The sequence below is a fragment of the Psittacula echo genome (genome assembly GCF_963264785.1).
Source record: "Psittacula echo genome assembly, chromosome: 4".
NCBI lineage: Eukaryota > Metazoa > Chordata > Aves > Psittaciformes > Psittacidae > Psittacula > Psittacula echo.
In genome coordinates this window covers 121,045,702-121,073,544 of record NC_137738.1, presented here as the reverse complement: position 1 = coordinate 121,073,544, position 27,843 = coordinate 121,045,702, and the positions used below count along the sequence as shown (strand labels likewise).

The following is a 27,843-nucleotide window of genomic DNA, read 5'->3' as shown; positions in this document are numbered from 1 at the left end:
GCAGAGCATCATGGCCAGTTAAACTAGATTTCCATTTAGTTTGGGTCTTGGATGTGAGCAGTCATATGTGGTTGTACCTGGTGTTGCATTTGCACTGGGATTATCTCTGTGGTGAGTGGTGACTGATGTCTCCATATGCTGGCACCAAGAAGCCTTAGAAGCAGTGTTGGATAGAATGAGTAGGAAGGCATTGGAGTGCCTGGTGCCAAGAGACAGGCTGCACTGCTCCATAATGAACCCTCAGAGCCATTTATAATTCCTTTATGTTGCCTCTTTGGAAATTATTTAAGGATTTTAAATATGTGGAGGCTTGAAGAATTTGTACTTCTTCATTATGAAGTTAATTGCAGATGAAGAATGAGGTGGACCCCAGTTTCTTCAAGAACTCAATTAACTTCAGCTTGTTAATTAATGTTTCTTCTTACAAGGTCAGAAGATCCTTTTAGCTCACAGTGGAAGTGCTGTGGGTTTAGGGAGGATATATGACTTTGGGAGTAAAAGGATTCATTGAATTTGAAGCTGAGTGGAATGTAGTCTCAATGGAGTGGCAGCATCTTTCATTGTCTTCATAATACTCTTTCATAATGAAGAGCAATCAGAATTTCATGAAATACCTCTACAAGTGCCTGACAGGAGGGTGGAGCCAGGAGGGGCTGGGCTGTGCTCCCAAGGAACACGGGATGGGACAAGAGGAACCGGCCTCAAGCTGCACCAGGGCAGGTTTAGATGGAGCTGAGGAACAATTCCTGCCCCAGAGGGTGCTCAGGCATTGGAACAGGCTGCCCAGGGCAAGGCTGCAGGCACCGTCCCTGCAAGGGTTCACACCCCGTGGAGACGAGGCCTCAGTGCCATGGGTTAGTAGTGGCCTTGGCAGGGCTGGGGTAAGGGTTGGACTGGATGAGCTTAAAGGGCTTTTGCAACCTGATTGATTCTGTGATTCTGTATTGCAAAGAACAAACTGCAGTGTGTGACATGAGTAGGACAGAGTAAGTGAGAGGATGGGAAAAGGCAGAAGCATTCGTGTAACCACAGGTAACACAGAGCTCTGGCTGTGTCCTTGCATCTCTGTGTAGTTTCTTAGTGGGATGAAATGCTGTCTTTGAAAGGAAGTATTCTAAGAATTCAGTTCCAAAACACTAAAAGCTTTTTTTAGTGCCTAATTCCATGTGGTAGCTCAAAATACTTGTGAACTTCCTTAAAATAGAATTTGCTTGGTTTGGATTTTTAAGCAGTTTACTTAAGTCCTATTTTTCTGAGTAGAGGTTCCTGGAAGGTGCATGATACAATGTGGTCTGCAGAGTTCTGCTTCTCTTATTGTGTGTTATTTCACAGGGCTTCCTAGCAGTTGAAGGGTCAGCTTTACACGTGGAGTCACTATTCCTGGGGAATGACCTGAACAGGAGCATATGATTCTGTCATTCTATGATTACTATTATCTGTAGCTCTGTGCTAAGAGCTCTTCCTAACCTATGGGTGAGTGTAGAGTCACTGGGCCATATTGCATGCCTACTGCTGCTAAAATAGCTATTGAATGTATATTATTTTAACATAAACATCTCGAATACCTGTTAAAAGTATCAAACGCACATAATGTAATAATTAATGAAAAATAACTTGCTTTAAAAGTCCCTGTTTTGATGAGCTGGAATGATTTGTATCCTCTAGCTGGCATCTATCATGCAACAGTTCCATTATCTGAAAGAATTATGCCATAAGGAAGTGTTTTGCATTCCTTAGCAAACGCAGTCTCTTCCAGCATTCACTGAGGTGCCCTGAAGAACAATAAATAAGAAGTAGTAGCTTGGGAATTGGACTTCTCTTTAAAACTGAATTTACTTTGAAAGCATATCAGGAAAAGAGGATGCCATTTGGATGCTGACATCATAGGACAGAGATTTAGGTATGTTTTATCACATTTTACCAAAAATCCCCAGTTTTAGGAGCAATTTGCTTTGCAGCAGCCTTCAAAGTGATTTCTGTAAAGGCACATAAGTGATTCTCTCCATAGATGTCCTTATTTGCAAGTGTACATAGTTCTTTGTTTCTCTTGCTTCCACATTTGAGCCTATGGAACAAAGGGAAGGTTCATTCATCATCATCTCCTGTCACTTTATCTTCCGTTGCACACTGGAGATGTTCTGTCCCAGGCTTTACTGTGCATCCTTTATTCCTGCCATCTACAAACCAACCAGCAATCAGATAACCTTACCAGAATGTTTAAGGTGGTTTCCTCATTCTCCATAGACTTTTCAGCCACTGTCCATGCAGACTGTGGTTGTTTCAAGCATAATGATGAAACCCAGAGGATGGGAGTGCTGTTGTGTTGCTGTGATTTGTTCTTTTGTATTCAACTGTGCAGGTTTAAGCACAGTTACTGCTCATACTTGCTTCTTGCTCTAGCTTTGCCACATTACCTCTCCTTGTTTTCCCCCTGTCCTTTTTGCTGATGAATAGATCTCCAGTTGTAAGTACCAATAGTTCATAAAGAAACACTGTGCCAGCTGCATCTTTGATGCACTAGCAAGGACCTGCGGTTTTTGACTGTCAGAACTTGCCCGTGGAGCTAATGGCAAGTTCAAGCTGTGTTCACAGCACTCAAGTTGTGCAATAGAGTGCATATGCAGCAAGGTTGCCTTAGTTTGTAAGAGTAACAGTAATAAAGAGAGGAAAAATTGGTGACAGAAAGATTCTTCCACATGTAAATGGATTGGAAAGCTCCTATTACTCTGCATTAAGTGCTCTTTGCATCCCCCTTAGCATCTATGCCTGTGTCGGGGTCTGGTGGCCAGCCAGGTTTCTATCAGAATTATATGGCTGTTCTATTTAAATGTAGCAACTTTGACCTGCTTCTGGTTCGTGTTAAAACTATGGCCATGGAACCATTTTTGTCCCATGTGCTCATAGTAAATGTAATTGTATTAAAACTGTGCATTCAGATCAAGGCCTGAATTGTTTATGCGTAGTTTTCTCCGTGGTAATTTGTTCTCATTATGGTTCTCCCTGCTATATTTCTTTTTCCCACTGTATTTTTTCCATCTTGTAAGGCTTGTGTACATTTTTAGGTAAAAGAAGATGATTTTATTATCTCCCAAGTGCCCTTTTGCTTCAGGGTTTTGCTTGTCTCCTACTTTGTATTTGCTGGTCATGCCAGCAGTGTATAAAGTGTGTATCTGGGAAAAAGGCAGGACTTTTTCCTAATAAAATCCCTGTTTTGCATTTGTAAAAGGTTAGAAACTGTCATCCCTTTATCCAGTTCTTGGATGCCATCCAGCCTTTCGGATCCATCAGTGCCGTGGGTTTTGGAGAGAATCCACTGGAGCAATTTGGAGTGTTCTGTGTCTCCAAACATAGAAGGAGCAGAAGATGTGCCCAGCACTGTAACTCAGGTTGAGTGGATGGAGTCTGAGGGGTTTTCTGCACCATCAGTTACAATTTGATTACTTGGGCAGGGTTTTGGCTTTGTTTTTGTCATTTTACTGCTGCTCTAAGAGCAAGGCAAAGCAGTAGATATTAATATTTAATAGAATATTGTGAACTTCAACTGTAATCACATTGCTCTTTGTGTGGATTAAAAAGGGTGTTGCCTCTTCAAGTTCATACTGGATTTTGTTGTCTTAAGAAGCTAAATCCAGATTTCATGAACTAATATACTTAATCCTTCAGTGACTTGTATTGGGCTATGCCTATCAGTTGCTTGGATATATTTGTAATAGGTCAGAGCTCTTGGGCTGAAATTCGTTATAAGTGAATATCTTGAATAGGAAATTACTTCAGTGGGTGATGAGCTCTCATAGGCCTTCACTGAACTGATTCTTGACATAGCTTGAAGGTGAGGCACTGTTAACAGCTGAAATAAGAGATGGACCCTTTGCTATTTATGAACTTCGGGGCCTTTTCTTCCAGTTTGGGAAAGTTAAGTAATGAAAAGTGTCTAATTAAATCAGAAATTAGGTGGAAATAGTGATTTTTTTAAAGCTGAAATGCAATGTTTTAGCTATTTTTGTGGATAACATTTAAAAACCATGGTAGTATTTTTCTACATATTGTGTCAAATTATAAAGGTAAATAAGTAAAATTGCATAAAGGAGTAAAGGTTGTTTCTGTTAAGGACAGTGGGAGAACACGATTTGTACCACATTAGTAAAGACCTGTCAATAGTTGAAAGATGAACTCTTGTTTCCAGTGTTTAAGTAAACCAGAAACCATGTAGGCAAGACTATAACATCCTGTGTTGAATTGAAAGCCAAAAGGGATGGACTGTTTCAATTAACTAACAATCCTTTCTGCTGTATATAAGAGAAAAAGTTGTTCTCTAGGAATAGATATTGTGAAACTGCCTGCAAGTAAAAAGTAACTCTTACAGCTCTTCTATGTGAAATGTGGTATTCTTCATGTAATGGAGGAACAGGAGTGAAGGTAAATGTGGGAACTCTACTTGCAGTTTAGTGGTGTTGCTGTATTGATGCTACACAGTACACACTGAGCATTTCATAGAGGTGCAAGGGGGTTGTACATGTGTTTTATGTACTTCTAATGAAAATTCCATGGCTGAATTCCCTGCATTGCAACGAAAACTGAGTCAACAACTGTGTGCTGCATTGTTCATGGCATTAGATATGCTGAATTCTAAGAATCAGCTTTACCAAGTATTCACTGTCTAAGGAATTGCTAGTAGAAGTCCTTGGTGGCTGGATTTTGACATCCGTTCACTCTGAGTACCAGCATTTCCAGTCTCCTGGAGTTGCTTAGTGTTCCTAAATAATTGAGCATGTGGTTTGGTGTGTATGTCCAAGAGGAAATGTGCTCTGGTGATTAAGATAGTGTTGGTGTTCTGGAGCTTGAGGTCTGGTTTGTCTGATCCTTATCTTTAAAAATGCAGGTCTTTTGAATTGGAAACCTACATACATTTGAGATTATATTCTGTCTGGTAGTGTCACAGTAAAGATCTAGCTCTATATATGTGCTTTTCTGCACTATATATAATGCAGGGTTTGCCCCATGTGGGATGCATCTATTCCTCTTTACACGGTACTAGCAGTTGTGTTGCTTCAGACATCTTTGCATGGGTGTGTTCTAATGAAAACTGTGATAGAATCTGATGCTACTGATTTCTCCACGTACAGGAGAGAGATTCAGTATGATGGCAGAAATGAAGCTATCACTTCGCACTTGTGTTTGTGTAATGTGTTGCATGAGATGGCAATCATGCCTGCTTGTTGGGGGTATAAGGGGTGAAATTTTGGTTCTGTGCCATTGGAAAGACTGCCACTGATTTATGCAGGGTGGGTATTTCACACGATTGGCCTCTTTTCCTACAGGGAGTGCTCTGGCACAGCCACCCCCCTTCCCTGGAAGCAGCATTCCTCCCCAGGGGAGTGGTAAGTAGTAGAAAGACAAGTAAGAGTGCGGTATCTTACCTAGTATAGCTAGAGTAGCAGCTCTATAGAAGTGAAGTTATTCCTAAGTTATCTAGTAAGGGAAGTATTTGTGATGGGGAAGCAGCTTGCAGGGTTGGGAGAAATGTTAGGATTAGGTTAAGGTTAGGAGAAATGGTGAAATTGAGTGGTTGTCTAACACTCACTCAATTGTAACTCATTCTGCTTATGTGTTCCTGTCCTGCCAGGGTTCAGTTACACCATCACAAACACAGAACCACTGCACTGTGCAGTGTCCAGGGAAAGCTTGTTCAGAGGAACCACTGGGCTTTGTGTAGTAGAAGGGTTTGTGGCTTTTGGTCATGCTTTTACCAGTCCTTACTCACTGATGTAAGACAGGAAGAAAAGAAGGGTGATCACTCATTAAACGCTGCTCTGAATGGTGGAGATTCCTCTACTTCTACCATAGATTCCCACCATGGTGCTAGTTATTTAATTTAGACTTTTCATAAGTGATCTCTGCTTTTCTCCTTTCACTGGTACCCAGTTGGAGACCCTGGAATGCAACTTGCAGAGGTGATGTGCACTGAGCTCCTTCCTGACCTCAGTTACATCTGCCTGGTGGTAAAATTTGTCGTATACTCATAAATACTCTTAAGAATCAGGGCTTGCTTATCTCAGAATGGACATTTGAATTCCTGCAAGCATTTAGTGTCTTTATCTGGAGCCAAATCTGTGGCCTAGCCACCTTTTTCACCTGAAATAGTCTATCTCCTGAATCTCATTGCAGCTGTTGTAATGCAAAGTTCACATTTAACTGGTGTGATTTATGTATTGTTTGGACTATTTCTGGCCAACAAGGAAGCTGGAGCCTGCTCTTGTTTGTTCAATGTCCATATGATGACATGAAGTGCTCTGATGTTAATTTTGCAGAATGATAATTTCAGAGCAGCAATCCCTAATCACTCACTGCTGATGTTTGCAAGCTTGGATAACTCCTCCTCCTCCTAAATTCTCTTGTTTTGCTCCTAATGTCTTGGTGTGGCAAACAAGGAAAACATCTTTTATTCTCTGTGCATTTATAAATGGCCAAACAGAGCTTCGTGAGCAAATTCAAAGAGGATGAGTGTGTCTTCTGAGAGGTTTTATTCTAGGATAGCTGCCAGTCCTCAGTGCCAGCATTTCAGCTCTCTGCCTTTGGAAATCCTTGTCATTGGGAGCACCAAGTAACTCAAAGTTCATTTTGAAATGAGCTATTTGAAATACTTCAGTTATTTCTTCACCTTAAGTAAGCAGTAACTTTGGTCTGTACTGTGAATCCCTTTTGAATGTGGATATTGAGGTGGGAATGTTGCAGTTAACAAGGAAAAGGCTAACACCTTCACACAGGTGATCACCACACCATGACCATCATGGGAAACACTCAGAAAAGACATAGCACAGGTTCTGGGAATATAATAATGCGTTATCCCAGTGCCATGAATCCTGTTGGAAAGCCCTTTCTGTGGGGTGCACACAGCTGTGTAATGAGAAGCAGAGCTGGTTTCTCTCTGCAGCTGCCTGAGAGGAGGATGGAGCCAGGAGGGGCTGGGCTCTGCTCCCAAGGAACAAGGGATGGGACAAGAGGAACCGGCCTCAAGCTGCACCAGGGCAGGTTTAGATGGAGCTGAGGAACAATTCCTGCCCCAAAGGGTGCTCAGGCATTGGAACAGGCTGCCCAGGGCAGGGCTGCAGGCACCGTCCCTGCAAGGGTTCACACCCCGTGGAGACGAGGCCTCAGTGCCATGGGTTAGTGGTGGCCTTGGCAGTGCTGGGGATGGTTGGAGTCATGAGTAGCCTGGTAGCAGTCAGTACTCATCCTTTTGTGCCTTAATGAAGCACTGGCAACCAGCTACAAAACCAAGTTTTGTCAAGCATAATAATAATGAAATATTTGTGCGTAACAAATTTGAGTAAATCTGAAATAACAATTTCAGTGAAATCACTAGGTTTCTAGGGTTTTTTGTAGTTCTCCATTCACACTACAAACCCCTGCAGTCCCTGCAGCAGTCTGCAATGCGAGAATGATCAGAAACAGATCTACTTTAACTGTCCAGGCAGAAAGCAAGTCAAGAAGGGGAGGATGGGAAAGAAAGAAAAGGGCATAAATTACAGAAGCCAAATGAGATGCTTGATTCTTTCTGACAGCCCTTGAAGCTTGGAGGAAAGATGGAAAAACTGGGAAGATTTATGAGTTTAGGAACATATTTATACTTGGCCAATTGTCCGGTGCTTGGAAAGAAGAGGATAAAAAATCAAAACCTGTTATGTATTAAGAAATCGCAACATAAAACTCTGCTGCTGTTACATCCTATGTGAGATGTTAGCTGGGTGGCTAACGTCTAATGGTTGAGATGCTTAATTATATACAAGATTTTACCTAATTGTTATTGCTTATTAAAACAGCCCCAGAATCTTAGTGTTTAACTATTGAAATGAACATTCTTAGCTCACTGCCCATAGTTCCTCTGAAAGTACGTTTTTGAACCATTGCATGGAAACCAAACAAGTTATATTGGAGAATCCTAGAATCATAGAACAGTCAGGGTTGGGAAGGACCTTAAGATCATCCAGTTCCAACCCCCCCTGCCATGGGCAGGGACACCTCACACTAAACCATGGCACCCAAGGCTCTGTCCAACCTGGCCTTGAACACTGCCAGGGATGGAATAGCCATCCAAAACGCTAAAGAGAAGCTCAGATTTAGTGGGTTGAGACCCATGACAAAGGAATATGGAGTTATCCTGAAAAAGGGATCAGTATGTTTTCTAAAATGGAAATTCTTTGCAGTGGAGGATATTGAACAGGTCACTGCACATTTAGACTTGGAGAAGGTCTCCTGCGTTATGTCAGTGTGTTAACCCAGAAACACATTGCCTCCTAATGCACATTTCTACTCTGGCAGCTTCATGTGGAGCACAAGTAACACTTTGTGCTCATTAATGGTGATTAACAGCACCTATTGAGGAATACTTGCCAATAGTATGGTCCAGTTGTCTTCCAAAGCTGGTTTCCTTGGTGTGGGCTTTTTAGATGCTTACTTCTCGTAAGTAGTTGTATATCTTTGTTCAAATGTTATAAAACCAGAGGTCAGGGCTTTCTCACTGGCCTCATTAGAAGTGTTGCTGTTGACTTCAGTAGAAATGAGATGCTCTCTTCAGTAGAATTCTGCTTTTCTTCTAGTTCTTGAAATCTGAAGCTCTCAATACGAGAAGTACAGGTAAAGGGCAGATTCTAATGAGTAGGAAGATGTCCAAAATGAATGGAAAACCAGGAGGAAAGAACAAGCGCATTATCCTTATAATAATAGAAAATGAAATCAGTAAATCTGCTGGTTTGCTTTCTGTAAGTGGTAACTTTAAGTAGTATGTTCCATAGCTGTCTTGAGGAAGTGATAGTGGAGGATTTCCAGTGTGGGGTTATTTCTATAGGATTTTTTTCTCTCTAGGAAAAAATCTCTTTCTTGATTCAGTTTTTCACTGTGGCAAATAGGAAAACATGGTTTTAGATAAATGCACTGAAAATCAGGTCTAATGAAACTCTGTAGTACAGCGCAGGAAGCACTGAGTAGCAAGAACATGTATCAGCTCTTATTTCAATAAATGTTAGAAGCCTTGCTCAAAATGACAGTTTCACACAAAGAAACATTGAACCAAAATACATGTTCATGCTCTGATGGCTTCCCTAAATAGCTGGGAACCTTGATGTCAAGTGGTTTATTTCTACTAAGAGAGTAGATTCCTCCTGACAGTTTATGGACCTCGGGAATGGGCTTTGCCATAGGCGTGCTTGCAGCTCACATGAGTAGTTGTTTTTCTGTCAAGCTATTTTGATATTAATAGGAAGTATAAAGACCAGCTTGCTTCCCTGGCAGTGTTCAAGGCCAGGTTGGATGGGGCTTGGAGCAACCTGTTCTAGTGGAAGGTGTTGCTGCCCTTGGCAGGGGTTGGAACTGGATGAGCTGTAAGGTCCCTTCCAACCCAAACCAAGCTGGGATTCTCTGATTCTAACAACTAGAGAATTTACAAAGTTGACTTGAATTATGTAGGCATGTAGAAAAACAAGTAACCTATGGTTGAGGGTTATTTTTGGGTGTCTCTTATTCAACATCTCACCTGATGTTGAACGCCCCTTATCAGAGTAGTTTGGGACCATGACTTGAAGGGCTCCTTTAGATGATGTATTTAATACCTGCAAAGATACTTAGGGACTTAAAACAGAAGTGCCCACAAGTGATAAGATAAATTTATGGAGCTTAAAGCCAGAAGAGAAAAACAATCTTTATATTTCAGGAATGGTATTTTTAGTGTCTATGAAGTCATAAGGATAACATCATAAAGAAGTAATATGGTGAAGAATGCAAATAATTTTCTTCCTGTAAATGAAATGCAGTTCTTTGGGATGTGCCAGTGTGGAAAGATGTGGTCATTCCGTAAGGTCTGCCTGTCCTTCCATAGGGACAGTGTGTGTAGGCTTGGCACATCTCACTTAGTGCTGCCTTAGGCTGGTTTTCATGTCTGGGTTTTTCAAGGGGGTTTTGTTTCCAGGGAATTTTCTATATGCATCTTGCCTATGACAGGGGTACAGTGTTACCTTCCTTGTGAGCATACCACGCTGGGTTCACCTCAAGAACACGCTCTGCTGTGCTGGAAACCACAAATAGCTCCTGCAGAACAAAGAACATAATAGCTGTAACATATCCTTATGTTAATCTGTTGCTTCCTCCTTATTGTAGCTATATTTATAATGCACAAAATAAGAGCATTATGAAAGTAAGTCTTGACAAAGCCCAAATTTCCTCTGTGTTAAATAGAAGCAGACTATTAGCTAGTACAATGTACTTGGTGTTTTTCTGAGCAGTTATGCTCTCCAATATAACATTGTTAAAACATTTCCTGTTCTTTTCATATATTAAAATGCCTACTATTTGATATCAGAGTTGCTATGTGAAAGGCTGCTTGGGATGGCAGGTTAAGGTGATGGGTGGAACTGCCTCCTTTGAAAGTGTGCAGCTTAAATTAACTCGGGTAGTGTAAAGCCAGCAGAGAAAATGGAGCTGAGCTCACGGAATGCTTAATAAGAACATTTCAAAGCACTTTCACAAGCTCTAGATGAAAAGAAAATCACAACTCTCAGTTGTTAGGTATTTTTCTGTCAACAGCATCCACACCTACTGGGGCCAGGCACTATGGGTGCTGCAGTTAGCTTGTCTTCAAAGGTGATTTGTAAGTCCCAACATACATAAATCACTTGGCCTAATGGTCTTACACATACATTTTCCTCTTACTAATAGCCAAAATAGTTATTTCAGCTTCAAATGGTTTGGGCTGTGACAGTCTGAGGGGTGGGTTTTGTGCTATCAGCATGTTTTGTGTGTACAAAAGCAGTTGTACATTCAATTCAGCATGAGGAACAGCGTGATGACCATCTACCTAACCTCTGCTCACGTGGGGATGCTCATGCGAGGTATGTTGATGGAAACAGCCACTCTTCTGTGGCCAGGAGGGAGCCAAGCTGATAGCTGCTGAGGGATTCAAACACTGCAGTGTTCTAGGGAAAGGGGAATTCATGTGCAGCCACTGCAGCTCTGGAAGTGTTCAATGCTCACATGCTTTAAAAGCGGGGATGCTTCCCTTTGAAGTTCTCCATTTTTAAGTTTAGAAATTGTAGCTTCTCAATGAAAAACTCAGTTTTCCAGTCTGCAGCTGCCCCAAGTGCTTTGTAAAGTAAAGGAGGATTTGGAGAGAAACAGCAAGAATCCCAGTGGTGCTGGAAGGAATTCGCTGTGTTTGGTCTGGCATTATTTTTGCTTCTTGCATAATAAATGAATCTGTTTTTCTGTGTAAATCTCTCTTCTGAGAATTGATGGAGGATGCAGCAAGTGTGGTAACGTGGGGGTTGGTCCTCACGTGGCTTTTCTGTCTCTCTGCCTTGCTCAACCTGGTTACCAGCAAACAGAAAAGTGTTGTCTGTCAAATGCTTCATTGCATTTGTCATCTCCCTTTAGGGTAGTGGCTGTTTCCTTTTTACCAGAATGTATAACAAAAGGGGTTTGAAGTAAAGCTCAATTGATCAAAGTGTGATGATTCATTGTGGCATTCCAACAGGGTTGCTTTGAAATAGCCAAGGTAAGGGTTTAATGAACGTTTTTAGGTATAAAATTGATGGTCAGAGGCAATAGTGCTTATTGTTCGACTCCACAATACAGCCATTTGTTTTACACACCATTATGTGGGTGTTGGGTGCTAAGCAGCTCCGAAGTGTTAGAACTTGCTTTTCTTCTCCAGAAGCCTGGTACAACACCAGTTCCTCTCATTTGGGCTTCCTGTGGCCTTAGATGTAATAGAAGTGGAATGAGAAAGACCTTTGAATTGCATTGTGTGCAGTGGAGTGGGGTTAGCCAAAATCCCTGCTCTGCCTTGTGAGCCAAATCATACCCTGCCGAGGCAGACATACTACAAGGGGAAATACAATCCGTGTTTGCTGCCTCTGGCTTTCTGGTATGTCTGCTGCTTTGGGAAGATAGGGCATGAGCTTCACAGGAAATGCCCTTTTGTCTTGTGCTTTCTGTAGGTCAAGCTGTTTCAAGTTAGTGCAATGGCTGAATTTGGGTTTACTTTTCATATATGTCTTTATTTGTTGGAACAAATTTCTGCACCATTGCTTAGTTTCTTCTGATATGATCTATGAAAGGAGCCAAATGTGACTTGTGGAACATGGGTTAAACAAAGAGGGGCTCTGATAACTTCTTCATAAAAATACACTTCTTATGATCTCACACTTAAGTATATTCTGCTTGAAGTTTACCAAACTGATTAAGGATGACAGGAAAATGCACAACAGATCTTTGTCGTATATGAGAAAATACCAACTTCAGAATTGGTTTCATTCACCCTGGGATAATTCCTCCTTTTTAAGAGGTGGGGACATTTAACATAGATCAGATCTGAGTGACAAAGTAAATCTGAAGTACGTAAGGCCAAATTCTGTGCTAATGCAGACTAGTAATGATCATTTTTACATTAATAAATCTTGCCAATAGCAGAATATGCTGAACATTAACATACCAGTTACTTTTTTCAGAGTTGTAAATAGAAGTGTGACTCCAAAATATGTATTTTAAGCTTATGCAGTATGGTGCCTCTCACAATATCATAGAATCATGGCATGGTTTGTGTTGGAAGGGGCATTAAAGCTCCTCCAGCTCCAACCCCTGCCACGGGCAGGGACCCCTTCCACTGGAGCAGCTTGCTCCAAGCCCCTGTGTCCAACCTGGCCTTGAACACTGCCAGGGATGGGGCAGCCACAGCTTCTCTGGGCATCCTGTGCCAGCACCTCAGCACCCTCATAGGGAAGAGCTTCTTCCTTATAGCTAACCTAAACCTCCCCTGTTCAATATATCTTCAATATGTCAGATTTTGCTGCTTTGCCTTTGCTGTTGACATCACTTGCAAATAGTACTTGGGAGAAAAGCTCGTGATGCGTCCTCTGGAGAAACACTGGCCCGAGTGTGGCAGAAGGGAAGGAACAGAAACCAGTTCACAACATTAATCCGACAGCTGTGTTTGACAACACAGTCAAACACTAGTTTTGATTAACTATCTTTTTCTCCTCTTTCTAAAACAGTGACAGAACTTGTGCTAAATCATCAGTGCTCCAAGAAATCCCTGTTGTGGTGATGCCAGATCAACTAATGAGCAGGCAGCAGCACTCCTTCCCTCCCTGCAGGCAGGCTCCTGCTCTGCTCTGTGGCACTGGGCCTATACCTGAGCAGGTTGCTTCATTTCTAGCCCACCTAGAATACTAGTTACTACATATATAATATACCTAGGTACTCGTCCTGTGTCCTTAGAGTACCACTGGCTTTCTCCTTTTTGTTGTAACCCTCTGAAGTAACCCATCACTTGGCTTTGATTCAATGGACTGTGATGGGCTCATCCTAATGTGCTAAAATTCCTCTCCCTTGCACTTTGCCTTGCTCTTTCTCTACTGCTTCACCCTCCCTATTGCAGGCATGTGCATGCAAAAGGCTTCAAGTTTCTACCCCAAGCTAGAGCCTACTTTTGAGAGCTAACAAAGGTACAAGGAACAGGGGATGAAGGCCAGTGGGAGCAAGTTGAATGTGCATTAGTCCTCTTGACCTTATTCTGCACTAAAGCATTAGTGATTCTCCCCAGCATCCCTCATGTATTTTCTTCAGAACCTGTTTTCTTCACCTTGCTAAGGCCTTGATTGCCTTTGCTAAAGTTAAAATGCTGACTGTGTTTGGGTTTTTTTCAGGCTGCACTGGTTCAAATCATGTCAAACCCCAGTGTTTTCAAACACAGTTCTGTTACTGAGGTTTTTATCCTTCCTGCTCCTTTTCACAATGTAAATCTTGTTTCCAGATTCCTGTTTTACTATTAGGCTCTGGCAGCAGGAGCAGAGGTATAGGGCCAATGGAATGGCTCTACAGTAAGCTGTGATGTATCTTTACTATACAGGCTGCTAGAGGCTTTACCTAGGTGTGAGTTTCAGGCTTATAGAAACCAAGATCAAAGTAAAATGTTCCTTGTAGGGAAAAGCTTAAAAACCATGGCCAAAGCTCTTCCCAGAAGACAGACAGTGAGCAAAAAGGATTCCACATTTCTTCAGCACACAGTCAGATATGAGGGTTTATGAAAACTTGACAGTATTGTTGCAGAAAACAACAACATTTTGGAGGTATTTCGTAAATATTTGCCATCGTAATCTATGGGCTGTCACAGATGTAGATACAGTCTTCAAAAAGTAACCTTCTCTCTGGTATTTTATCTTAAACAAAGGGAAATAAAGTGTAAATAGGCCTGTGCCTTTGTTTTCTCTCCTAAATAAAAGCACACATTTCTCTTGTTCCATGGTAACAGGGTGGTTAAGGTGAGGGGAAACAAACATATTCCTAAACTGGGCCTATCTCACAGAGTATTAATGCTGTGGATCATTTTTGGGTCCATTTCTAGTGCTATAGACTGTAAATTGCTTCAGTCTTCGGATAATACAAGGCAAATGTGGAGCTGATGGGGGAGGCCATGGAGATGCTGTGAGGGCTGGAGCAGCTCTGCTCTGGAGCCAGGCTGAGAGAGCTGGGCTGGGGCAGCCTGGAGAAGAGAAGGCTCCTGAAGGGGAGACCTGAGAGCAGCTCCAGTGCCTAAAGGCTTTTTGCATACAATAAAGGAGTTATTATGGAAGCATCATATGTGTATCAATGGTTCAGTGCAGAGTCTAGCACAGGAAAGGTGGCATTGTTCATTAAGTGTTCAAGGTCTGTTTTTTCCTGCATCAGTTACTTTTTCCTTATCAAAAAGGCTTCGTTCGGAGAGTAATGCCAAACAAGCCAGTTATTTCAGAGAAATCTGTCTTATAGCATAGCTTTCAGCTGAAATAAATCTTATTCAGGGAAATCATCAAGTTTCTGCGTGTAGTACTCAAAGCCCGGTGGTTTGTAGGGTGCGCTGGCATGGTTCTGCATCGCAGAGGCAATGCTCGCTGTTCTGTTGCAGGCAGTTTAAAGCAATGTCCTCATTTGGTTCAGGCCTGCCCACGTGAGCAGCGAGGTGCAGGCTGTCTTTCTCACTCCTGAAGAGAAGTGGGTAGCAGCAGTGAAGTTTAAAGGCGTGCTATAAATGGCAAGCTACAGCTCCAAATGCTGGTAATTGCAGCAAATCTCTGGCACGTATTGGGGGATATGAAATCCATGGTGAGAAATGAAAGAAAATCAAGAAGGCCGAGTGAAGCAAGAGGAGGATGCAGAACCTTTTCTTAACTCAGGTCTCTTGATACTTGTAAGAGTTAAAATCATTTAAGATATACTACCCTTACCAAAGATATTTGAGATGCAGGTAAAGAAGGGAACAAGTGTAACTCTGTACAACTATGTGCAAATACTGACATCCTGCTTTCCTAGCTCATTAAAAACGTGCTGCTTAGTGTTCAGGGAATGCTCTGTTACTTGAGCAAACTGAGGAAATCAATGGAGAAAGCCTTATTGCAAAGTGTTAGTATCTCAGTGAAGAACTGAGCCCCACAGACATGCAAATCCCGGGTAGGGAGCAATTCTGCAGCATTTCCATCCCTACAGCCTTCACTAAATGAGTCAAATGTATGCATCTTATAAAGAGCGTCCATGGAGCTGGATTGTTTTAATTGGATTTTCGTGCGTTGTGCTTTATCCTTATCCATGTGAGAGGATATGGCGCAATGGGCAAAGTCTGCTCTCTACAGAGTTTGCAGTTACTTCCTTCATGCAGTGGAATTTGGCACTTGGGAGCAGGTGTGGATGGATTTTGGTCTTACGTAGAGTTGCAAAGGCTGGGCAAGGAACATATTTCCTTCGGTTGTGTCCTGGACAAGCTCACCTTTAAAATGAGAAGGAGAAAAAGGAAGAAGTCTCTTCCCTTGGAGATGTCACATTAGTCTTCTAAAATAGCATGGATTATTTAAGTAATTCAGTATTTCAAATACGTGTTCTTTTTTCTCACTCAGAGTCATCCGACTCGTAAGAAAAACTTCTGCTGCATACACAAGGGGCTTTTCAGGTCTTTCATAATATGGAGCAAAATGGACTGGTCTATGGCTGGGCTTTTCTTCTTCTGTTGAAATATCTGGTCTGCCTTAAGGGCTTCAGCAGAGAGTGGAAAGCTGGGTTCTCCTGTTTCACCCCTGTGCTGCTATTCCTGTGTTATGTCCCTTACTGGAAAGGTTTTGCCTACAACAGATAAGAAGGGAGGTTGTCCACAGCTTGTTCTTTGTGTTACATTGTGAAGATGTGTATTAATTTTAATTACTTAATACTAAATTAAGGCTTGTCCCACTCTGAACATGAGATGCTCATTCTGGTTTGTGTTTTCTAGGAAGTCTTTTCACATAGAGTCTCTATTTAGTGGTCAGATAGGAAGGAGCTTGTGCAGTTCTTTGGCACTGCAAGTCTGTCATTCACCAAGCGTACTTCTAGGGTTGTATTTCAAAGTACACAAGTAGCAAGACATACCTGCTGTCTTCGTTAAGTATTATGGAGGTACATTTACTCATAAGAGTCTATGTGGAGTTTCAAGGAAGAGGTGAATTGCATTAGTCCTGAATGCCGGTTTGGAACTGTCTGTGCTGGTGATGAGACAAGTCTAATGAGGGACTAACACAGTTTGGAGAAAAGGGCTTGTTTCTGATAGGCAGCCAAGAGATTTGTGTTCTGTGGTGTTAATATTGTGTCAGGAATTGTCTGAAAATAAACCTTTGTCACATAGGGGTCCTAACAAGATGCATTTCTGCATCTCAGGTGTGTTTTATTTACTGGCTCGAGATAAGCAACCTCTATGCACCATTCTCATTATAAAGACATTAAAACTAAGTGTCACTGCAAAAGCATTGCATTTTATAATGCTCAGTGGGATTTTTGCAAAGGATTATTTCATATAACTGTTAATAAGGCAAACTTTATGCTCTTCAAATTGGAACTTAAATGAATAATGATGTATATTTTTAATACTAGTCACAGTTACGTATCTATACCTGTTTATGCATCATTAAAGTTATAAAAGGTATTTGGGTAAAATATTTTTTTCCTCAAATATAGCATGCTAAAATACATTCTCTTTCTATTTCTGAGATTTTAGTGCAACAGAAAATACCAGGAAAGTATGGTTTTTACATAAACCTCCCTGTGAGCAGTGTTGTCTGCTGCACTTGGAGTGCTTCTGGGCCTCTGTCACACAGCAGTTTATCACTGCTATGAACTAGTAAATCACTGCAGGATAGGAATAGAGTAGGGAGGGGAGTGTGTGTAGGCGCAGCACCCCAGTGCCAACTCCAGCCTCCATTACCCGATGGCAATAGTGTTCAGTGCAGGCTTCCAGTGTGCTGTGGAGGAAGGCAAAGCCCCAGCATAATTAGATCAGATCGTAATGCAAATACATGCAAAAAGCCCCACTTAAGAATGCCTGTGTAAAATACAGTGTTTATTACAATTTAGGGTTGCTTTGACACCAGTTTGATTTTTATTCGCTTTTATGTCTTTTTGCTGGTTGTGAGCTTACTCATTTTCATTTCAGTTTCTATTTCTTTTAGTTGTCAGAAAAGGGTAAACTGGCTGTTAGAGTTCATTTTTCATAATGGTTTTCAATTAGGGTTTTTAGGTCCTTGCTAAAAGTGTAGCATAGAATCTGCAAGGGTAATTATACCTATTTTAATGCTTTTAATAAGCACTCAAAAGGGATCATTACAGTAAATCTGCTTTAGCCTTTAGTCAGACATATTTTTATGTAATATTGTGTAAGATTTCTGTGATACTGGTACCTTTTAACTAGTTTGGTTTGCTTTTAAAGGAGGGGAAACACAAAGGAACCGAACATATTTAGGGTAGTTTCCTCATTGGAAGAGTATTGCTTATGACCCTTAAAAGGAAAGGCATAATCAGGAGAATAAGACCTATGTGTGCAGCTCTTTCTATCCTAACCCTGTCTTCCTTTTCTTGCAGGAAATCCTGGCTGACTAAAGTTGGAAGCCCAAGTTCTCGCATCGATCGAACCAATTTTTCCAACGAAAAGGAGATTTCCAAGCTTGACTTCTCAGGATTTAGCACTAGATACTAATAGAAACCGTTACTGAGCACGAAACTGAGATGTTTCTGCTGCATGATATTCTCTGTGCCTCCATAACATGTCACGGGAGCATTTGGATGCTCTCCATACTAGAGAGAAATAGAAATGGTCCCTGTTCACATGGAGTAAGAATTCTTAGTTGCTGTATTAGACCATATAACACCATGAATGTTAATATCTAGTATCTGAAATGCCAATATCTAATTTATTACATCTTGAAAGCTAGATGAATGCTTTAAAGTGTCAGTGATTACTCGTGCACAATGAGACTTGTTATGTATAACCATATGGCACCTAATCTTTACACTGTGATTCATATTTTAGATGCAAAATAATGAAGTTATGTTCTCTTGTTTGTAATCTCTCTAACCATCCTTAACTGCAGAGCCTGGAACACTGAGAGATCTAATGTAGCTCTGTGTTGTAGACCATGTTATTTGTGATAAGGAGTTAAGATATAATGATAATATAAAATAAATATATGTTTATTCAGACTCAGACTAAGATTATTTGACCAGTTCTGGTTTAAAATTCTCTAGTAATTCAGTAAAAGTAATTCTAGTAATAGTAATTCAGATAAGTCATGAAACACAATGGTGAATGTATGGTCTCACCCCTTATTTCCTATCTACCTACAGCTTACATCCATACTGACCATAAAGGATGCTTTAAGCTTTTTGCTTTGTTGATGTTCTTACTAAAATGGAAGACTTCAGTTATTTTCCTTATGGATGTGTGTTTGCTCCTTAGTTAACGTATGTTGGAACCTGATTTGACGTGATGTACCCACATACATCATGTCAAGTACATAAAAGGTCCTGAGCAATTTGAGTGCTTGCAATAAATACTGGATAAGTGTTTGCAGTATTGGATGTGATTCTCATATGTAGTGCTCTTTTCACAGGCACCAGAGAGCCTGTCGGGAGGAGCTGAGCTATTCCCTCACTTCTAAAGTACTTCTGTGTCAGGATTAGTATGTTCTGGGGGACTTTGGTTAGATCTCTGGTACCCAGGCAGGCAGCTGCATGATCTGTCTGTACTCTCAGTTGATCACGATTGGTGTGATCATGCTGTGATGGAGGCTCACGCTGTAAGTCCCTCTGAGAGGTGTGTAGTACATAAAGCACAGTGTGCTGCACACTGACAAGTATGTAGTACATAGAGCATAATACTACTGCGGTGGTCATGGCCTCAAGTTGTCTCCCAGCTCCCAACGGAGCCCGCTGTTGTCTGCCTGCATTGTATCCTCTAAGGCATCCTTCGTGAGGATGCATAAGCTGGTATTTCCCCTGACTACTCTGTACCTCTTCTAAGGGTAGGAAGTGTCAATTTAAGCAATTTAAAGTGTTAATTTAAGCAACATCATCGATTTGTGGTTCATGCTTTTCATTTCAGGAAAGGACATTTCATAGCTTGAGCATTGCACTTTGAGCTGTGCACTAAAAGGTATTTCTGCTGATGATTTAGTTTATTTTCATTGGGCCTTCGTGCACTAAGCAGTAAAATTTCCTTCCCAGATTTTGCAGGAGTTATGAATTGTTGTAGTTCAAATGCACTTGACTTCTGTGACTGTACACAGCATCCTTTGTTGAAGTCATTGTCAATAACTCTTGTTAAATGGGAAATAGCAAAGTTCAAGTGCAGCAATAGCTCAATAGCTGTTCCATCCTCTCTGAAAACTGTATCCTGCCCAACAGAAGTACTTCACATTTTGCTCGAAGCTACCTGGCAAGAGATGCCCCCTCTGAGGCATTTCCAGCCAACCTGCTTTGTTCATATTTTGAGCAACAACAGTAGAGGAAGGAGGAAAGCAAATGGAACACTTGAGACACAGGAATTGGAGACAAAGATGAAGCTGCTGCTTTGATGGTTGGCGTGGGTGGAGCTGGATGCTCACAAGGACTCCACTAGAAACACAGGGCCTGAGGAGGGGGAAGCAGCTATTTCAAGTGCTCGCTTTTGGAGAGGGAAAATGTGCAGGTAGAGACCTTTGAGAGAGCTGAAAGATGAAGAAATCTCTTGCTGAGGCTGTCACAAGAGGATTTATTTTTTCTGTGTCTGTGCCATAACGCTCAGCTCCTGCTTTTGTGCCTGTTTTGAGCCCGTCTGATGGAAAGGTTGGTTCTGGAATACATCTATTCACCTTTCTCTCTTTGTTTGTTAGTCAGCAATACTCATGTTTTCCCTTTTCAACCTCCACTTCCCTCACATCAGTGATGTGACAAGAGGCAAAAATTGCATACAATTTCTGCAGTGAGTTCAGCTCTGAGTGTTTCTGACGTTCAGAACTGTAATACATGTACTTTGTGTTGTGCCATAATGTATTTCAGGGTTATCTAACAGTGCTAGGTAAATTGCACATACTATGCTTTTCATGCTTAGAGAAGTTAAGAATTTGCTGAGCAAATAAGTATTACAGATATGTCAGTGTTCCCAGAAACCCTGGCCAGGGTTTTCAGAGGAAGAGGAAAAGGGAATAAACATCATATTCCATATCTTCAAGTTTCTGGGAAGTCTTATAGCCAGTTGTATTCCTGGAGTATACCCAGGGGTAGAGCTTTCTGCAGTGAATGGAGTTCCAAGGGGCAAAAGGCTTTCTTCCATTGCACTTCCTCATTCTAGCTGAAGTGGAGGCCCAAGGTGGCCATAAGGGTAATAATAATATATAACATATAAAAATAGTCTATGTCCCTGTGAATTTAGGGGTTACCAAGGCCAAAGCTCATCTGTTACCAAGGCGAGGAATTACTACTTGACTTCCTGAGTGCTGCTGGCTTCCTGCTGCATGGCCCTGGGGAAATGCCTTTACAGCTGGTTTAGCTTCTTTTCACGTTGCATTGAAATCAAACTTTAATGCATCGTATCTGTTCTTAACTGTTGCTGCAGAACGTGTTTTATTCATGCGAATGCCTGCAGTACAGTTAGGATCCTTTACTGCTTATGCACAGGGAAAGGTTTGACTTGCACTAAGTGGCACCTGCCTGGCTTGTGGGTAGATACAGACTTGGAGGTCCCTTGCCTGGGTGAACATCAGGAATAAGGAAATGATCCTGCATCTCCTCAGGGATGTGCTGCACACAAAATGAAGACATTCTGGCTGCAGGAAAGAGAATAGATTGAGGTTTGTAAGTGGCTTCCATGAGATGGTGTAGAAAGAAATAGGCTGGAAGACAGAGTGTCATTGTTGCTCTCCTGAAAAGGCCATTCGGAGCAAACGGATCCCGCATTGCTTTATGTAACTTGGGTGACTTTTTCCAAGGCAGAGATTCGAGGACTGCTCAAAGTAGCTTCTGTTCTGTGTCTGAAAGATGCTTCAGATGGAGGCAGGATGCAGTCCTGTGGCCCAGGCAGGTCAAGGCTTAAAGGGGAGCCTGTGGCATGGCAGGAGATAGTGGTAACTTCCATCTGCCAGCTTCCTGGTGAGGCTGGCCCGTGTGCCAGTGACTTCAGGGGTTCTGAAGCTGGATGAAGGCCTGGCAGAGGGATGAGGTGGGTCTGGGCAAGACGCCTTCACATTAGGGTGAGATTGGAGCCCTGTGTAGAATTTGGTTGCTTGGAAGTATTGTTCCATGCTGCAAGTCACATGTTGCTGTGTTGCTGCAACTAATGCAGTATTGTATTGAGCTCCATGCATTCATCTTCTCCTTTAATCCTCAGATTCTGTTAATGTGTTAGGAGTCCAAAATTGTCCAATTTGTGGAAATACAGAGTGTGCAGAACATCAGAGCTGTGTCCAGATTTATGGAAAACATCACTGATTTTGAGGAGCCAAAGAATTCCAATGGTAAGGTAGAATAAAAGAGACAAGAACAGCTGGCTGATGAGACATCAGAACTAAGTTAACACCTTCTTCTTTTTCTATTACGTACTGATATCACTCCATTGTAACTGTAGGTATCCTTTAACTTCATTTTGACTTAAATGCAATGCAGCAAGAACGATTGATCCAGGCCAGCTCTGTTCTTGCTGCATTTCCACTATTTCCAAGTCATTCGTGAATACTGGGCAATGCCGACCTTCCCGAAGGAAAGCGTCGTGCCTGACTTGTGTGCTACCATTGTTTAAGGAAGTCTCCACCATTAAACTGAGGGCCTACAAGGATGCTGGAGAGGGACTCTTCATCAGGGACTGTAGTGACAGGACAAGGGGCGATGGGTTCAAACTGAAACAGGGGAAGTTCAGGTTGGAGATAAGGCAGAAGCTCTTCCCTGTGAGGGTGCTGAGGCGCTGGCCCAGGGTGCCCAGAGAAGCTGTGGCTGCCCCATCCCTGGCAGTGTTCAAGGCCAGGTTGGACACAGGGGCTTGGAGCAAGCTGCTCCAGTGGAAGGTGTCCCTGCCCATGGCAGGGGATTGGAATTGAATGAGCTTTAAGGTCTTTTCCAACCCAAACCATTCCATGATTCTGTGTTAATTAAACTTGAAGCTGAACTCCTAAATGCCCATACATTTCAAAAGGGTATGGATTGTTTTGTGTTTTGTTAAAGAATTGAAGAAGCAAATGTTCCCTAAGCAGTGAACAGAATGAGAGCATCCTGCCTCATCAGGAAGGATGTAATCTTGTATTAATGCTGTTTACTCCCAACACTTACAATATTGTAACACAGAATAGGGACGTTCTGCTATAGTGGCTTGTTCTTGAGCCTTCACACGGAGAAAAGCAAGGTGGTTGCTCCTGCCATGCTTTCTCTTGTGACACCAATCTGTCACTTTTTGTTTCCTTGACATCCTCAGGAGCTCCCTTTCCTGGCTTGCTTTCTTCTTAGAAAACTGTGCATGTTTGCTGCTGGAATCCTCTTACTAGACAGAATGAACTGGATTAGGCAAGAGAGCTTACTGATTAATGCATAGCTCCACACTACTGCCTACTGAAAGGAAGGGAGCACTGTAACTGAAGATGATGAGGGCACACATCAGTATATGTGTGTTAATATATATATTAGTTAATTTATATATTAAATACAAGAGTAAGACTGTAAATTGGGGTTTCTGTAGCAGTGTTCTTTCTTCAAGGCTCCTCGCAGTGTGTGGTGGGTACCTGTACTGGTATTAAAAGTTGGAAGCTATTTCTGCATCAAACCTAAACCACATTGCAGAGAGGTAAAATAACTCTGCTTGCCTCAATTCCTTTGATAGTAGGACTGGCTTAAGTGCATAAGAAATACTGAGGTGGAGGATCAGAGGAGGAGCAGCCCCAGTTTTGCTTAAAAAGGCTGCAGAAATGGATTGAAAAGGGTTTACTAGTCACATTCAAGAGTAATTTAAGTAACTGTGAGGCTACTAGTTGTATGGCACAATTAGGTGGTCTTACACTAACAGTGTAACACTTAACTTACTACAGTAGTTAATATACATAGGTACACTATAAATACATTGACAACTTTTGTGATGAGTCCCTTCATAAATCAGTTGTGAACTGCCATTGTCTCTGTATCACTTGCACTCTAAACAGCATTAATAGAGGAGGAGGAGGAGTTGGGTCCAATATCACCAAAGAGACCTTGTTTGAAAAGACCCTGTGGGCTCTTTTATAGCCATGCAAGTGGCTTCTTGGTGTTACCTAACATTGTGATTCCTCTGCTCTAGAAATGGGAAAGGCTGGTAACATTTCCTCCTGCACCGGAGCTGTTCCTGCACACGGACAGTGGGCTTTGAGCCATATTTTGGATTCACAGACATAGAATCATAGAATAGTTAAGGTGTCATCTTTATGAGAGTCGAGAAGTGAATTCTGTCCATCGGAGCTGCACGCTGGTGTCTAGTGCAGACAAAAAGGGACTTGTCTGAGGCTTTTTGAGACCAGTTCTTTTCCAGATCTGACGTGCGGAGCACCCAGAAACCAGGCTGAAGCAGAGGTACACCAGAGTCCCTGCTTCTCCATTAGCAGGAAGGTAACTTGGCATTCACTTGTGTTTGGCAAGGAGATAACAAAATAAACAACAGAGAAACACAAGTCCTGTGCTCGGAAGCAGTAACTTCTGTTCCATTGGAATGCTGCCATGGACTCAAGTGAGAACAGTAATTGGTCATGCAACTGGGGGAGCACAACCAAGCAAGGAAATGCATTATGAATGGGGCAGTGCTTGAGAAGTGGCAGATAAGATAAAGACACAAAGTCTCTTGGTGCTGGCGCTGGTTTTCCCTACTTACAGGAACTGTGACTTCAGGAGCACTATAAAAGCCTGAAGTTCCTTGCTTGAAGCTCCTCACTTGAAAACAAGCCAGATCCTGCACTATCCCCAGGAATGAGTAATTACCCATTTGTAGTCACAGAGCTGTTCTGCAAAAAGTGGGAGTGGAGATAAGTGGGTACGTACAACCCTGTGAAGCATGAACAATAGTAACAACAGAGCTCCAGCTGAGGCATAGGGGTTGGTGAACAGAGCAGGAAGGCTGCAGGAACTGGGCTTTGAAAAGCTCAATGTGGAGGCATTTACTTGGAGTTGTTTGTTTTGAGCTGCAGTCAGTGGTGCCACTGGAAACTGGTTGTTGGTGAGCAGCATGAGCAGAAAAGGGATAGGTGGGGGAGAGGGTCTCAGCAGAAGAGGTCCTGTCTTGAAGGTGTTCTTGAGCTTGAGAAGGCATTGAGGAGCAAGATCTTTTCCAGCACCTAAATGGGCTCCAGGAGACCTGGAGAGGGGCTTTGGACAAGGGCCTGTAGGGACAGGCCAAGGGGAATGGCTTGAACCTGCCAGAAGAGGGGAGACTGAGATGAGCTCTTAGGCAGAAGCTCTTCCCTGTGAGGGTGCTGAGGCGCTGGCCCAGGGTGCCCAGAGAAGCTGTGGCTGCCCCATCCCTGGCAGTGTTCAAGGCCAGGTTGGACACAGGGGCTTGGAGCAAGCTGCTCCAGTGGAAGGGGTCCCTGCCCATGGCAGGGGTTGGAGCTGGAGGAGCTTTAAGGTCCCTTCAACCCAAACCAGGCTGGGTTCTATTGAACAGCTCAGGATGTCTGAAGCATTTGAAGAGATCAAAATAGTAGATCAGCTGTGAAGAGAATCATCTGTTTGGGTGGCAGCATCTTGGTGCTCTGGGCAGATCACAGACGGGGGCATTGGAGGTGCAGTCTTGTGTAACTGTTGCTGATAATTTGTATTTTCCCCCTGTTCAAAACAACTAACCTTGTACAATTCCTATGGCAGGTACTGCTGAGCTGTGCAACTGGTGCACTGCTGAGCAGTTCAGTCTACCCGCGAGGAGAAAGCACCGGATAGGAAAACACCCATGAATTGTGCTGTGTATCTCCAGCTGAGAGAGGAGCTGCAGCAGTAACATCCCTTATCAGAACTCACCGTGTCTGCAGTCAGGAAATAGGCAGACAAAAAATGTGCAGACCAAGTTAAAACTATCTAATGACCCTCTCTGTAACTCAGAGGGGAGAAGCTGCTCAGTTATCCAAGCTTGCTGACACCCTGAAAACAAAATGATGACTAAATAGTAACGTGTGCACCAGAGAATGAGTGATATACCAAGATGAATAGGGTTTAGGCACCATTTATCACAGTTAAGCCATAGCCTGAATACCGTAATGCTGATTGCTGAAATTCATTATGCAGACAGTATAATCTAGCAGTCACTAATGTGCCTGTGAGAAGGAAGAAGCTATGTCTATTGTTTTAAACTGAGTTGTAGGCACAGAGATTGTGGTTTCTCTTAGTTCTAAGATACGATTCTAACGCTTGTAACGCTTTGGTCTGAACCAAAGACCATTAAACCCATTGAATTCTTATATTCTACTGTTTCATGTACCCAGAACTGTGAAAATCAGCACTTCTGATGAAGGACCCGTTTTCTACCCTTGGTCTTGCAGTGGTATCATGGCACTTACCCAAGCCTGAAGCTGACAGCTTTCAAACTGAGACATGCATTCTCCATTCCTCTAGCCTCTTGGCTCTCCAAGGTTGCTGGATCCAGATGAGCACCCAGTGCGTTGTGATAAATACCTTCCCAAAGCTTTCCTGCCCAGATGGGTAAGAATACTTAGTGAATACTTAGTGCCTTTCAACTTCCAGTCACGGAATTGCTTTATCAAGGGTAGGAAGTGTGATTTGCCAGTTGTGTGGAAACTAAGGCACCGAGAGGGGAACAGTTTGGTTTCGATGTCATTTCAGCTGTAAAAATGAATCTTTACACCCCTGCAACACTTAAACTTGGGGTTGTGAAGCTTGCTCGGCACCCAGGTGCAGGTTAGAAATGGAGCATGATACCTCCATATGCAGGAACTTGAGCAAGCCATTGTATATTTGTGTTTAATGGATGTAGAAGGGTGTCACTGTACATGCAAGATGTGTTGGCGATGCATCATCTCCATGTAAATAACCAGGAGAACATGGGTGCACTTCCAGCTTCTGTTTATGTGTCCAGTCTGTGCTCTGTGCAGTAAGTAATAGTTGAGTTTTATGGGGCTAATACTGGTGAGCAGAGTGTTACAGCTCTGCACTACACAATTACATGTAGAAATCACCATGTATGAAACAATAGTTGTGTTCTGATATAGCCATGGCACTCACTCTGGGTGGCAGGAAATGCTGCACTCCTGAGCTGCCCTGCAGTGCAAATCCCATCATACCTGGGGAAGGAAAGAACCAGAAGAGGCAGAAATGATCAGCCACAGCTTCTGACATCCTGGGTTCAGTCAAGGTATGCTCTGAATGAACTGAACGGCTCTGAAGATGCTGAGCTGACAGTTGTGCTTATGAGAAGTGCTCACTGGTTCACAGCCCAGCAAAAAGGGCAGATCCTAATGAAAAAGTGCTCGTTTTGCTTCTTACACTGTCTCATACTGAAACAAATGAGCAAAGGGGTTTATATGCATGTGCAGGGTGGGTTGCAGTGACTGCTTTGAATCTCTTTGTGGTACAGCTGCACACCAAGGGCTATTTCAGTGTCTGATGCAAACCCGCTCATCACTTCAGCGCTGCCGCTCAGAGACAGCGGTGGGCTAAAGAGAATGGGAAGAACTCTGCTGTAGACAGAAACCCCATCACCTTCTGTTTCTAGGTGATGCACTTTCCCTCCTCGCAGCCCAACCAGCCCCTCTGTCATGCGCATACCATCCTTTTACCCTGACAGCAAGAAACTAGTGAGACAGGGAAAGCATAAAGCCCAGTAGCAAAGTGGCTTCCTATGTGGCAGCTCTGCTGAGCAGCAGCTGTTACCTCTGGGTAGCAGTGCTCACTCACTGCTTGCCTTTAGACTTTGTGGACAGCATTCCTGAAATCCAGGGAATGAAACCGCAGGGGAAAGATGTGATGGTTTTTTAATGTCCTCTTCCCTTTTCTCTGAAAGCCATGGGACTTGTGTTCTAAAAGCTGCCTGGGGGGGATGGAGACACTAAAAGCTGTGGTGGGTGTGACATGGCTGTGATAATTAACATCATTTCATGTGCTCCAAACAGCCTTGGAGCAAATCACTGTAGAAATCCAGCTCGTGTTCAGTCCTAGGGGAAAGGCCTGCCTATGTTATTCTGCTTTGTAGTAAGGCCCTAGGGTAAGGCTTTGGAGTGGTCCAAAGGCAGCAGTTTGCAGAAGCAGGGCCGTTTGCCTGAGCATGCTGCTGCATTCCCGGTTCTGAGGAGCCCTGGCAATCAGGTATTACCATGGCTGCTGTCACTGCAGAGCACAAGAGGAGAAATGCTTTTTTCTCTCTACGGCTACTGCAATACAGGAGGCAGAATGAGCCTTAGATGCTTGTATTCCCTGAAAGAGAAGAGATGCCAGCTTAATATTATTCAGTATCAAACCCCTGATGCTTCTAATAGGAGCAGCAAGGGAAAGTGCCCTCTGAATTTTAAAAGGATGCTTGAATCCGGAGAGCAAACGGAA

General features: G+C 42.7%; 1 protein-coding gene across 1 annotated transcript in view; it reads left to right on the top strand.

Moving 5' to 3' along the window:
* The window catches only part of ACYP2 (acylphosphatase 2), a 44,772-nt gene extending 26,142 nt beyond the window's left edge, over positions 1-18,630 (top strand). The window contains exon 4 of the mRNA XM_080615290.1: positions 17,902-18,630. Coding sequence (XP_080471416.1) covers positions 17,902-18,016 — 115 coding nt within the window. The 3' untranslated portion in view covers positions 18,017-18,630. The remainder of the gene's footprint in view (positions 1-17,901) is intronic.
* The last annotated feature ends 9,213 nt before the right edge of the window (positions 18,631-27,843 follow it).